The sequence below is a fragment of the Garra rufa genome, chromosome 25 (genome assembly GCF_049309525.1).
Source record: "Garra rufa chromosome 25, GarRuf1.0, whole genome shotgun sequence".
NCBI classification, from domain to species: domain Eukaryota; kingdom Metazoa; phylum Chordata; class Actinopteri; order Cypriniformes; family Cyprinidae; genus Garra; species Garra rufa.
The window spans coordinates 20428320-20443045 of NC_133385.1; the positions used below are offsets into that span (position 1 = coordinate 20428320).

The 14726-nt window shown below is 39.6% G+C and overlaps 2 protein-coding genes across 2 annotated transcripts; one reads left to right on the forward strand and one right to left on the reverse strand.

The window, feature by feature from the left end:
* Positions 1–41: 41 nt before the first annotated feature.
* Positions 42–1988, forward strand: LOC141301388 (G/T mismatch-specific thymine DNA glycosylase-like). The gene is made up of 5 exons (XM_073831626.1): positions 42–177; positions 256–350; positions 417–588; positions 675–815; positions 927–1988. The coding sequence occupies exons 1-5, from the start codon at positions 42–44 to the stop codon at positions 1052–1054; spliced, it is 672 nt and encodes a 223-aa protein (XP_073687727.1). The 3' UTR covers positions 1055–1988.
* A 5229-nt stretch (positions 1989–7217) lies between these two features.
* On the reverse strand, positions 7218–14569 carry LOC141302019 (patatin-like phospholipase domain-containing protein 2). Its single transcript, XM_073832212.1, has 9 exons — positions 14369–14569; positions 13906–14138; positions 13750–13815; positions 8454–8663; positions 8308–8368; positions 8078–8224; positions 7892–7997; positions 7720–7821; positions 7218–7644 (listed from the first exon to the last, which is right to left on the reverse strand). Exons 1-9 carry the CDS (start codon positions 14553–14555, stop codon positions 7578–7580), a joined length of 1179 nt encoding a protein of 392 aa, XP_073688313.1. The 5' UTR covers positions 14556–14569; the 3' UTR covers positions 7218–7577.
* Positions 14570–14726: the final 157 nt, after the last annotated feature.

Sequence of the window (14726 nt, forward strand, 5' to 3'; positions counted from 1 at the left end):
GATCTCTCTAGGTGGGGTAGATAGTTACTCTACTTTCATTCATGACTGAAAGCGGTGACGTTCCTCTAACCTGTTTTGCTTGTACCTTCTACAGCAAGGAACTTCGAGAAGGCGGTAAAATCCTAGTGGAAAAGATAAAGAAATTCAAGCCACTCATAGCAGTTTTTAACGGAAAATGTAGGTATTCAAACACAGAGACAAAATGCAAACTAATATGAAGGCGTGCATTTAATAATGAATTAACATTTGTTTCAGGTATATATGAAATGTTCTGTAGGGAGATATTTGGGAAGAAGCCCAAAACGCTTCAATTTGGTCTACAGCCTCACAGGATTCCTGACTCGGAGACGGTAAGAAATCCTTTTTTAGTTCAATGCATTATAAAAGCAAAACTGCTGCATATTACTGTTTTCTAGGCGTTGTACCTGATGCCGTCCTCCAGCGCCCGCTGCGCTCAGTTTCCTCGTGCTCAGGACAAAGTGCATTTTTACATTAAGCTGAGAGAGCTCCGAGATGAGCTGAAGGGTGTTGCGAAGCCCAAGGAGATAGAAGAAGTGAACTACTCGTTTGATCTCGGCTTGGCCAAAGGTAAAAGCACACTGTTTATGATTGCCCTCCTGATGCACACAATTAGGAATTGTACTTGACCATTTTATCTTCATTCTCTCTTACAGAGGATGCTAAGAGGATGGCCATCAAGGAAGAGCAGTATGATCCTGGTTATGAGCAAGCATTTGGAGGAGCTTATGGAGAACAAGCACCTGAAGGAAGCCAAAGCAATGGATTTTGTAACTTCTCCACATCTGAGGAAACAGGTTGGTACCATCAGTCTTCTGTGAAAGACAAAAGAATATATTTTGAAGAATGTTTTTGTCTATACAATGAGGTTAGATGTTTAATATCGATTTGTGTGTTCAAACCTCCAGCTGAGAAGGCTCCTACGAATCCAAACGCGGTTGACCAGGTTCAGGACGGTCAGTGGATGACGCAATCTTTCGCAGATCAGATCCCAGACATCGGCAGCTCCTCTCAAGCCCAAACCTGGGGTGTATGAAGAAGGATTGTTGTGAGGGACTTCAGACGAAGCCTGTCGGTTCCTGTGCTCTTCTAGAGATGCTGTGCCTCTTATGTTCTCCGAATGGAATCCAGGAGTCTTCAGGGGCCTTGGTTTCTGTTGCTGTGACAGTCTGTTACGTTATAATTTCAGGAGCGATTTGAGGAATCGCAGTATCACGCAAAGTGGCCCAACTTGCACAAGGAGAATCCAACGGCTGCTGTGATTTTAAAGAAACCGTATCTCTGAACTTCAATTCAGGGGCGTTTGAGATCTCAAATGCCTCTTTATTAAAGAAAAGAACAGTTTTTACAATGAATTTCAATTAGACCTTTTAGGAATTAGCATTTCTATGGAATTGGAGAGTATACTCATCTTTTACTTTAATGGTTTAGAGTCATTGACGTTATTTTCAGTAGTTTAGTGTACGAGGTTCTGAGCACTGGTTTATTGCATTATGTGATATCAGGGACTGATACTTGATTTGTTCGTTAGGAGCGTTCACAATTTTTTCAGTTGATATTTTAAATTCTAGAATCCATAAGGATAACATTTAAATAATGTTTTGTTACTCTCATAATGTGACAAATTAGGTCTTTTTACATGTTGGAAGGACTCTACCATGATGGGTTTGGGAATTTATGATGCCACTGCAAGACAAAGTCACACTGTACTGGTGACTACGTCTGAAATGTTTTTAAATGTGTTCCTTATGAGGAAGCATCAGCATCACTGTTTAAAAAAAATGACACAACCACCTCTCCGCCTTCAGTACTGTAAAAACAATACAGTATGACTGTTTCTATAAGTGAACTAATACTGAACATGCCATAATTTATCGATTTATCCACATGCTTTTTACTTGGTGCTATTTTTTACTCTTTCTGTAAACATGATTATCTTGTTTTGTTCATTAAAAAACAATTACGCTCAATTCTGCTTGTACATTTATTTCTATATTAGTATTCAGTGTTGCATAATATTAGTGAGAAGAGCCTGTAAAGTGGTAGAAAATCTTTAACTGTATTTTTTGAAGAAAAAAAATCTTAAGATTAAGAGATTAAAGTCAAAATATTTCAAGAAAAAAGTCAAAATATTTCTAGAATAAAGTCAAATTGAGAATAAAGTCGAAATTACAAGAATAAAATAACAATTATGAGAATAAAGTCAAAATTACAAGAATAAAATAACAATTATGAGAATAAAGTCAAAATTACAAGAATAATGTTGAAGTATTTCGAGAATAAAGTCAATATTAGAAGATAAAAATGTCTAAATATCACCAGAATAATGATGAAATAATTCTAGAATAGTCTATATATTTTAACAATAAGTAAAAATTATGAGAATAAAATCAAAATGTTTCGACATAATTAATGATTCTCGTAATTTTGACTTTATTTTTGTAATTTCGACTTTATTCTTGAAATTTCATCTTTTTTCTCGTAATTTCGATTTTATTCTCAAAATGTGGCTATTCTCGAAACATTTTTAACTTTATTCTAGAAAAATTTCAACTTCATACTCAATTTCAACTTTGTTCTCTAAACATTTCGACTTTATTCTTGAAATTTCAACTTTATTCTTGTAATTTCGACTTTATTCTTGAAATTTCAACTTTATTCTCATAATTTCGACTTTATTCTCATAATTTTAATTTTATTCTCAAAACATTTAGACTTTATTCTTAAAATATTTAAACTTTCTTCTCATAATTGCGACTTAATTCTTGTAATTTCGACATTATTCTCGCAATTTCCATTTTATTCTCGAAACATTTCAACTTTATTCTCGAAACGTTTCAACTTTTTTTCTCGTAATTTGGATTTCTCAAAGTATTTTGACTTTATTTTCAAAATATTTTGATTTTATTTTTGAAATATTCAGACTTTATTCTTGTAATTTCAACTTTATTCTTGAAACCTGTAGGATTACAAATTTAAGAAATGTTGATCATATGTTCTGACAAAGCTTCACAGGAAAATCTAAAGTGAAGTATATTCTATTTAGCTTCTAAAGGTACAGATGATGACATTCTAAGAAGATCAAATCAGGCAGCCCAGGTGTCTGAGACATTAACCTTTTGTTCTCAAGCTACAGCGATGCCTTTGTCTCTATGATAATGTGAAGGTATGGGCAATACTGTCAGACTGATTGGATTAGCACCTATGCCTTTGAATGACACTGTTATGATAATGAGATCAGGGCTGGGGAACTCTGGTAACGGGCTGATTCCTGTACTGCATTTGTATGCTTTGTTTAGATTGACTCCACCTCTATGTAATCTTCCCCCTGGAAATGTATTTAAACTGTATTGTATCTGACATTAGTCAGACGAATTTTGATGACTGCAGCGAACGGACAGCTAGGATCTCAATAAAGAGAAACTTCTGCTTCAAGATATCCAAAACGTCTCCTGGTCTCTGAGAAAAGTTCACAACAGTTTTGGTGCCGTGACCCGGATAGAGTTCCAGCTTCTTCACCTGAATCCAGATTGAAACAGCAAGCTCAACAGAAGATCTGCTTTCAAGACTGCATCTTTTGGAATCCAGAGCGAAACTTCCAGCTGAACAAAGATTTCCACGAATCTTCCTTTACAACCAAGGGTTGGTGAGTGCTACTCTATTCAAAAGAACCGCTAAAGACCAGTACATATAGTTATCCTCTGCGCCGTCAGAGAAGAGTTAACAGACAGCTGTAGGGTTTAGTTAACTAAGTTATCCTCTAAAGGTGTTCTTTTAGAGATGAAAAGTTACCCTCTGTTAATTCAGGGAAGTTTAGCATTACGTGCTAAAGTTGTTTATCCTCTGTTCACTCAGGGAAGATTAACATTACGTGTTAATATTTGTTATCCTCTGTTTATTCAGGGAAGGTTAACTACAGCTATTACAGTTTAGTTAACTAAGTTACCCTCTAAAGTTGTTCTTTTAGAGAAGAGTTGTTTATCCTCTGTTCACCCAGGGAAGTTTAGCATTACGTGCTAATATCTGTTATCCTCTGTTTTAAGCAGGGAAGTTTAGCCATAAAATGCTAAAATTTGTTATCCTTTGTTTTGGCAGAGAAGTTTAGCATTAAGTGCTAGTAGTTTGTGTTGTCCTCTGTTAATTCAGGGAAGGTTAACAATAGTTGATCTGTGTTAACAAGCGTACCCTCTGTTGATCAGAGAAGTTTTAGTGTTGTGATTGCGTGGTAGCAAGGAAACTCGCAAAATGGTTAGAAAGAATGCTAGGCTAATTCCAACCACAGAGAAAGGTGGACTAGCTACGCCATTATGGACAGACGATGAGTTTAAATCATTGTTAGGAGAGCATATGGACTCAATAGTGACTGAGTCAGTAAAATTTGATTTGACAAAGAAATTTGGTATTGATCCAGATAAAGTTTGGTCAATTGAAGAATGCAAAAAGGTACTCGGAACATGTATCCGAAAGAAAAACCTAAAAGGCATTATCTGCTGCCACAGAGAATTTACACTATCGTTAGCACAAGAACAGGCTCAGTGTATCACTAAGTTGAAAGAACAAAACCAACAGCTGCACACTAGATTGTCCCGTTTCACTAAAAAGGTGGGCCATAACCAGGCTTCAACCAAAAGTGATTCAAAAGACCAACAGTCAGATGAAAGCTATCCTGACTTACAGTCTTCATGTAGACCAGAAGACAGTGGCAATACTGTAACAATGGAGAAAGTTGCAGTGAATTCAGTGAAGGTATGTGGTGCTAGGAGAAGATGTCAGGGAATTGAGAAAATTGAAGGTGTTTCTCCAAACTCTTCTGTTGTCCCAGTACAAATGGTTGCCAAAGCGCTAAGACCTAAAGACATAGAGAAATTGTCCCAGAGCTTACCTTCAGCACACACACATTTTTCAGAATTTAGAAGAGCACTGATTAGCAAAATGCGTCTCTATGACATGTCGTTAGCAGAAGTCACACAGCTGATGTCACAAATTCTAACTGAATCTGAATTCAACAGTTTTGAGTCTGCTGTTACTTCTGAACTACAACATGCCAATAAAGGCGATTTGAGAGAAGGTGTTTTAAAAATTCTAAAGAATATCATAGGACCCAAAACAGACTGGTCCAGAATCACTAACTGTGTGCAAAAGAAGGATGAAACTGTAAGTGAGTACACTGAAAGGTTTTGTCAGTCAGCTGCAGCATACAGTGGAATAGCTGACACTCCAGAGAAGGTGCTAGATGATAAAGGACCACTAGCTCGTACATGGTTTGATGGTCTTTTAACAGAATATAGAAATGCACTGCCTTTCTTAGATCTCACATGGTCCAATAGAACCCTGCAAAGCAACTTGGACAGGTTAGCTATTTGGGAAAGAAACTCTGATGTTAAAGCCAGAGTAAAGATTGCAGCAGCTTCCTTTAAGTTGAAAACAGAGAACCGACAGGAAAGTAAATGTCCTAAGAGAGAGGGTAGTTGTCATTACTGCGGTAAACCTGGACACTTGATGAAAGAATGCAGGAAAAACAAAAAATACGTAAAAGAAATGAACAATGTTAATCAGCTTTTACACAGTCTGCTAGCAATGCTAAAACAGCACCTCCCCACTACACCAAACTCACTGGGCAGCTTGCTGAGGTGCTAACCGTTAAGGCTGTGAATTCTTAATTACCCCAGTAATCTACAACAAAGATGAAAGACTCTTTGTTAACAGAACAAAGGGAAGTTATGATGTCTACCAGGACTGATGTTTAATTAGAGGACTGAAATGTAGTGATTGCATTGTTTTGGAAATACATGTATTTTTGTTCTGCATTCGGAACTTATGTCTCACACTATACAGTGTGCACAACACTTAAAGGGACAGATTAGGACACACAAACCAGTGAGGAGCCCAGGAAAGAACCGAAGTGCAATAAGCCTCGGGGGCCAATCCTGCGGTGAACATTTCCTGATAGGTTTTTCCCCTTTAGTACTTTCAATCCCCACCTCACTGGTCTATAGGTGTCAAATTAAGATTAGGTTAAGAAAAAAAAACACTATACGATCACTAGAATTTTAATGTAATAATTAAAACCACTATACGATCAACAAAAGTCTAAAAACGTCTATGCATGAATACTGCTGGTCTGCTGTTTCTTTGTTTTCTTGTGCTTCAGGTGTATATACCAAGTCATCTTCATACGCGAAACCCTGGTGTGAAGCATCACTTCAGACATCCATGAACAAGCTTCATGAGGACAAAGAGTCATCTGAGTGAATCTACGTGGGAAACAGACTACAGAAAACAGACTTCACAGCTATTCAGGCGCCATAGACTTCAAGACTTCCACTCTTATGCTACATGATTTTCTGTGACATCATGTAGTTTGTACGACATTTTACCATCCCATTGTCGCACGTGTCAACAATTATGGTTCTGAAAAGAACTATTACACCTAAGTAAATCTAGGACAAGACACAGGATAATGTTATATGTGCCTGTAACTTTTACAAGTTACATGACTGCAAGATGGGGCTTATGTTAACCAACATAGGCTACAGAATGGACTTATGGAGGTTTAAATTTGTTTTATGTGAGAGTTATTAGAACTCTCAAAGAGGGGATTGTAGGATTACAAATTTAAGAAATGTTGATCATATGTTCTGACAAAGCTTCACAGGAAAATCTAAAGTGAAGTATATTCTATTTAGCTTCTAAAGGTACAGATGATGACATTCTAAGAAGATCAAATCAGGCAGCCCAGGTGTCTGAGACATTAACCTTTTGTTCTCAAGCTACAGCGATGCCTTTGTCTCTATGATAATGTGAAGGTATGGGCAATACTGTCAGACTGATTGGATTAGCACCTATGCCTTTGAATGACACTGTTATGATAATGAGATCAGGGCTGGGGAACTCTGGTAACGGGCTGATTCCTGTACTGCATTTGTATGCTTTGTTTAGATTGACTCCACCTCTATGTAATCTTCCCCCTGGAAATGTATTTAAACTGTATTGTATCTGACATTAGTCAGACGAATTTTGATGACTGCAGCGAACGGACAGCTAGGATCTCAATAAAGAGAAACTTCTGCTTCAAGATATCCAAAACGTCTCCTGGTCTCTGAGAAAAGTTCACAACAAACCTTTTCACTTTATTCTCAATTTCAACTTTATTCTCGAAACATTTAGACTTTTTTCTCGTAATTTGGACTTTATTCTCAAAATATTTTGACTTTAATCTCGTAATTTCAGCTTTTAAATTTTTTTTTTATGTGGTACTAAAATGCCGTCTTACATTAAAATCGAACCACACACACATGGACTATTTTAACAATGTCCTTACTACATCTAAATAGGTTCAGAGAGCTCTTGGGTTTCATTAAAAATATCTTCATTTGTGTTCTGAAGATAAACGAAGGCCTTACTGGTTTGGAACGACATGAGGGTAAGTAATGAGTCACCGATTTTTTTTTTTTAGGTGAACTATCAAAATAGTGCGATTACATAAAAATGTAAACTTATTTTATTCAAAATAATAACACAGTGTATATTAGAAGAGGAGGAACAAGAGGTGTTTTTGGTCAGTGAGTTGGGTTTGAAGTTGAAGAGAGTTGGTGAAGAGTTGGATGTTTCTGTATACACAAGTAACTGAAAGGAGAAATTCTTATTTAGGTCCATCACACGTGATATTTGGATTATTTAGATATGTAATATCTTTCTAACCTTATTAAGAAAGCTTTCTTCCATATTTGTCCAATCGTTCTCATTGTCATCTGCCACATCCACAGCAGATACAACCACATCTCTGGAGTGCACTCAACAAGCCTAAAAAACGGTCAGGGTCTTGGCATAAAATAAGACTTAGCTATTTCAATTTTACAAATTTTTGACATACCTTAAAAGCATTATGTATGCCACCTCCACTGGCAAAATGCACCACATTAGACAGGAAACTAGCTTCACTCTCTCTTCATTCTCCCTCATTCTAGCCTTACAGAACACTGGAGAGGGTGAACAATAGATCATTTTTCTCATATAATCTTCTAGATTTACTGGAAATGTATGTTATTTGTCATCTTACTTTTTTTGATGGACTCCGGAAGGATATTTTCAGAATTCCCAGTCACTCTTAGCTTGTTTTTACTAATGTATTTCTTAGATGTTGGAATATTCTCCCATTCATCACTCAGAGTCAGCTCTGACAGCGGCAACGTGGGCTTTAGGAGTTCTGGTAAGCAAAACAATATTAGATCCTAACAGCCACACAATTACCCCAAATATTATCTTCAAGAAGCGTTTAAGGATACTCACCATTTTCTTTTAAAAAATGGAACGCATCCTTATATCCATTTTGACACATCTCAGCCAAGACCTTATGAAACACCACAACAAGGTTATGTGGGCCTAACCACGTTTTTGAAAATGTGTCAGAAAAAAACAAGCATTCAAAAACTAACCTCTGGTTCTGGAGGAAAAAATGCAATGACCACTCGGTGTGCGTTAATGAAGTTGATATGAATGCTGGCGTTATTGTAGTATATGTCATGGAAGTAAAAAGGGTTGCCATAAGGACTGATATCACTCTCTCCAGAAAAAGGAGAGATGGTGATTGTGTTCCTCAGATGAGAGAAAGGCATGTTATTACTCAGTGCTCCATCTACATACCTCTGAAAACAAATAAAATGAAGGGGAAAATGGTTAAACTTTAATTGAATTTACATTTAATTACAACTAAGTAAAAGACAAATTTATTTTTATTTCACGATTCTGACTTTTTTTCTTGCATTTGCGAGTTTACATCTCGCAATTCAGACTTTTTTTCTCAGAACTGCATTATACAAATTCTAATTTGCAAAAACAAAAAAAATAGCAATTCTTACTTTATGTCTCGTCATTGTGAGTTTATATCATGCAATTCTGACTTTATATTACGCAGTTCTGAATTCATTTTTCAGGATTGCAAGTTTACATTTCGCAATTCAGACTTGCGTGATACATTTGTGAGAAAAAAGTCAGAATTGCGAGGTTTTTGTCTCACAATTCTGACTTTATTTCTCATAATTGTGAGTTTATATCATGCAATTCTGACTTCATAACTTGCAATTGCAAGTTTTATAACTCGTAATTGCGAGTTTACATCAAGCAATTCTAAATTCACATCTCGCAATTCAGACTTTTTTCTCAGAATTGCCTTATACAAACTCCCATTTGTGAGGAAAAAGTAATTATTATAACTCACAATTGTGATATTAAATGTACATTTCTGACTTTAACCCCCGGTTTCACAGACAAAGCTTATGCCTAGTCTCAGACTAAAATGTAATTTCAGTCTGAGCTGTTTCAACTGAAAGAAACTAATTGATCTTAAAACATGTCAGTGCCTTTGTTTTGTCTCAAGATGCACACCAGTAATGTTTTTTTCTAAGGCATGTTTTTAAAAATTATTCTAACGATGGCCTAATCCTGATTTAGTCTAAGCCCTGTCTGTGAAACAGGCCTAGAACTCAAAAGCGAGTTTATAGGCTATCATGCAATTCTGAGAGAAAACAAGTCAAAATTGCGTGTTTGTCTCCTAATTCTGAATTCATTTGTCAGGATTGCAAGTTTATATCTCGCAATTCAGATCTTTTTCTCTGAATTGTGAGATATAAACTTGCAATTGCAAGTTATAAAGTAAGAATTGCAAGATATAAACTTGCAATTCTCAGAAATAAAGTCAGAATAGCGAGATAACTCGCATTTGTGAGGAAAAAGTCAGAATTGCGTGTGTTTTGTTTCACAATTCTGATATTATTTCTCAAAATGGTGAGTATATATCATCAATTCTAACTTTATAACTTGCAATTGTGAATTTTATAACTCGTAATTGCGAGTTTATATCACGCAATTCTGATTTCATTTCTCAGGATTGCAAGTTTACATCTCACAATTCAAACCTTTTCTCAGAATTGTGTTACAAACTCCCATTTTCAAGAAAAAAAGTTAGAATTGTGAGATTATATCACATTGTGAGTCACTTCTCACACTTGTGAGTCACTTTTTAACTCACAAGTGTGAATTTATACCGCATTTCTGACTTTATATCTCATAATTGCGAGTTTATAGGCTATAGCACAATTCTGAGAAAAAAGTAAAAATTGTGAGTTTATGACTCGCAATTCTGAAATTATTTTTTCTCAGAACTGTGAAATATAAACTCGCAATTGTGAGTTATAAAGTAAGAATTGCGAGATTAACTAAATTCTGAGAAATTAACTGCAAGTTTATTTCTCAGAACTGCGTTTTTGTCTTGCAAATCTGACTTTATTTCTCAGTTGCGAGTTTATATTACGCAATTCTTTATAACTTGCAATTCAGCAATGTAAAACCGTTTTTTTAAATTCAGTGGCAGAAACGCTCCGGTTACTTACGTAACCTTGGTTCCCTGAGATAAGGGAACGAGCGTTGCTTCGTCATTTTTGATGACTGCTGATGGGGAAACTCCTGTTTACTCTGATACTGAGGCCTGATCTGTTAACATTTGTGAAGTTGCACAAACCAATGGCGCTTTCACCCGCCAGAAAGGGCGGAGCTGACTGCTATATAAGTCGGCGAAAAGCGCCATATCATCAGAATCAAACGACTGAAGCGACAGCATCGACTCGTGCAACTTTAGCACGGCAGCTTACGCAACGCTCGTTCCCTTATCTCAGGGAACCGAGGTTACGTGAGTACCGGAGCGTTCCCCTTCGAAAGGTAACTCTCGTTGCGTCGTCATTTTTGACGACTGCTAATGGGGAACGTATCCAGTCACGCCGTGCTAAAAGCAAGAACAGAACTAGCCTGCTCAGAAGCCCAGTCTAAAGGCACTTCTTGAGGGCCCAAAAAGACCTGAGCTAACAAGAGACCCAAGGCCAACCTGAGGTCTGCTTTAACATAACTCCACCCACTAAATAAGGGGGTGAGAGAGAACTTAAGCAGATAACACCCGCATCTGCAAGGCGGGCACGTCCAGATTGTAAAATCTAATAAAGGTTGATGGCGATGACCAACCGGCGGCTGCACAGATCTCCCCAATAGAAATTCCGCTAGACCACGCCCAGGATGAGGCCATCCCTCTAGTGGAGTGGGCCTTCACCCCGATAGGGCACTGTAGGTCAGCCGAGGCATAAACCAAGGCTATAACGTTAACAATCTACCCTGACAACCTTTGCTTTGTAACTGGCAGCCCTTTAGAGGACCTCCAAAGCATACAAAGAGCTGTTCTGATTGTCTGAAAGACGCAGAATGCTCAAAGTAGACTCTGAGTGTCCTGACAGGACACAGCAGGTTGGGACCCTGTTCGCCATCCGCTGTAGGGAGGGCCAGAAGGGAAATGACCTGAGCTCTAAATGATGTTGAGAGCACCTTAGGTACATAGCCATTGCGTGGCTGAAGAATGACTTTCCAGTCAGTAGGCCCAAACTCGAGACATGCAGCGCTGACAGACAGGGCTTGCAAGTCACTAACTCTTTTGACCGACGCCAGGGCCAAAAGCAGAGCGGTTTTCAACGTCAGGGCCCTCAAGCCGATCGATGCGAGCGGCTTAAAGGGGGCTCCTTTAAGGGCTCTTAGGACTACAGACAAGTCCCATGTAGGCACAATTTTAGGGCGAGGAGGGTTTAACCGTCGAGCGCCTCCAAGAAACTTAACGACCAAGTCGCTTCTGCCAATCGAACGGCCAGCTACAGGAGAATGATTCGCCGCAATAGCTGCCATATAAACTTTGAGCGTGAACGGCCCTTGTCCAAAAGCTTTTGTAAAAAAAAGTCAGTACATGGGACACATCACATGATATTGGATCCTGACTACATACTGAACACCAGTCACTGAAGACTGACCACTTAAGAGCATAGAGACGTCTAGTAGACGGAGCTCTAGCTTCTAAAATGGTATTTTTGACTCTCGCGGGGAGTTGGTTAGGCTCCCGTCGAGCACCCAGACATGAAGGCTCCACAGTTCTGGTTGAGGATGCCAAATCTTGCCCTGCGCTTGCGAGAGAAGGTCTCTCCTCAGTGGTTTCTTAGGGAGCGCTCTGATGTAATCCAAGCTCGCATTTGAATCGAGTCTATGACTGTACCATCTGTCTCGGAGGGGAAAGAGCCGCATCCACACATTTTGTAAATGTGCGAGGGGCCAGGGACAGTCCAAAAGGAAGGACTGTGTACTGGTAAGCCACTCCCTCAAAAGTGAACCTCAAGAACGGTCTGTGACGGGGCGCTATTTGGTTGTGAAAGTACGCGTCTTTCAGATCCACAAACAGAAACCAGTCCTCAGGGTGAATTTGAGCGAGGATCTGTTTCAAAGTTAACATTCTGAACGGCCGTCGCATGAGAGCTTGATTCAGATGTCTGAGATCGAGAATTGGTCTGATCCCGCAGTCTTTCTTTGGTACGAGGAAATACCGGCTGTAAAAACCTGACTCTCTGTTTGCTATGGGGACCGTTTCTATGGCGCCCTTTGCAAGCATTGTTTGTACTTTGGTTCGAAGAACATGCGACTCGTTGTCCGCAACCGAAGTCTGAACGACACCTCTGAATACAGGTGGCCTGCGAGCGAACTGAAGCGAGTAGCCTCGCTCCACTGTCTTTAGAACCCAATCTGACACGCCAGGGATGGCTTTCCAAGCCGACAGCCGAGTGGAAAGGAGTTCTAATTTTATTGATGCTAACTCGCCGCCTATAGAGGGAGCGTTGGCATTCTTGAGTATTTTTGATAATGTCAGCGCATCGCCGAAAATTGCTCTTTCGCCACGCAAGGCGAGGTCCGTTGCGGTGCGCAGCTCGCTAAAAGCACTCAGTTCACGGCCAGACTCGTCTATGTCACGGAGAAGTTTGGCTTGAAAAACTTGAAGTACTGACATAGTGTTCAGGGCGGAGCCAGCCTGGCCGGCGGCTGCATGCACTCTGCTCGCAAGGAACCATTCATCAAGGAGGCCGGGGGCGGGCCTTCAGGTGCCGACCAATCCAGACAGAGCTCCTCCACAGCTCGCTTCAGCACTCGGATAAGGTCAGTATCGACGCTTGGCCGCGTCGACTGAGGAGGAGGTGGGGCTTCAGGCTTTTTGCTAAGGGGAGAGTGAAGGGCGCGGGCGCCGCGCCGACGTCACATCACTCGCGCCGTGAAGAGAAGAGAGGGAGAGGCGAGAGGGATCGCCCTTTTGGAAAAAGGCGATTCACGAGCGAAGACGGGAGAGGTTCATGTCCTCGGCTCTTTGCATGAACCACACTCATGCACTTGCATGAACCACACTCACATTTGCAACAACGCGCTTGGAAATTTGCTCAAATTTGCTCTTTCAATCCTGGCCGGATAGCCGCAGGGGAGGCGGAGTCCACTGCAGGATGGGGATGGCAGAGCGCTGAGCGGGCAGGTAAGCTTCTTAGCTTCTTCCTCGGCTTCGGCTTCTTGCAGCAGAGTCAGCGAAGAAATAGTCTCGTCGCTGAAGGAGAAGATTCTGATGATATGGCGCTTTTCGCCGACATGTATAGCAGTCAGCTCCGCCCTTTCTGGCGGGTGAAAGCACAATTGGTTTGTGCAACTTCATAAACGTTAACAAATCAGGCTTCAGTATCGGAGTAAACAGGAGTTTCCCCATTAGCAGTCGTCAAAAATGACGACGCAACGAGAGTTATCTTTTAAAGCTAATAAAATATTAAGTGCACATTTATATTGACAATTATATTGCACATTTATCACAAAAATACACTCAGAAGGCTGTGTTTGGCTACATACTATTCCATGATAGCTTGGAGGAATCACACCACAGTACAGCGGATAAAAGCAGCTACAAATCAGAGTCTGCAGACAGGGAGCAAAGTGTCAATTATAAATCCTCATCAACACTTATCCATTTATCACATGCAGGTAGCAAGAGGTAGTTGAGTTCACCTGAATGAGATCTTCTTTACTGTCAAATTCAGACACCAACACATTTGTCCCATCCGACACTCGTGTGAGGGACACAAACAGCCGTCCGCTGGCGAGTAGGTGGGCGTCATCGGGCAGGTCTCGATTTAGGAAGTTTCGTACAATCTTCAGCAGGTCGAACGAGGGATGCACAGCACCCAAAGTGCCTTTCCGTGCCTCTCGAGACATTTCCAGCAAATTTTCACAGCATTTGGCTTTTAAAATTGAATTTCCTTTAGAATCACCAATGTTAATCAATATAATAGTCATCAAAATGAATTAAATAGGGGGTTTTCTAGCATTAAAAAAGTACTATTCACTATGATTTAATTGTGTATGTGAAAGATTTGTCTTTTGGATTGATGAAAAATGCCTCCCACACACTTTTTTTGTCTTTTACAACTTGTGTAAAGTTTAAAAGCTATAAATAATTGTTGAAACATACCTGGAGACATTTGGCAAGCTAATATTGCACCCATGAGAGCACCAGATGAAGCCCCACAAATCTTCTTCGCCCCCTTAAGAAGAAACTGGGCCCTTTCGAATAAACAACAATAGACTCCACAGTAGTAAGCCATCAGAAATCCAGATCCGGCAAAAGAAATATTCCATTCTTTAGCAGATTGCTGCATGTTCAACACATGAATCCCTGAGATTGTGCAGCGCAAGCGAGTCCAAATAAACATCAGTCATTAGCACTGATAGTATCTGGCAACGTACTACTATTGCGAAACAGAGTGTTGCAATCGCAGGAGTCATGTACTACTGGAAAAACAACAGTGTGTAGTTTTTTTTTTTTTTGC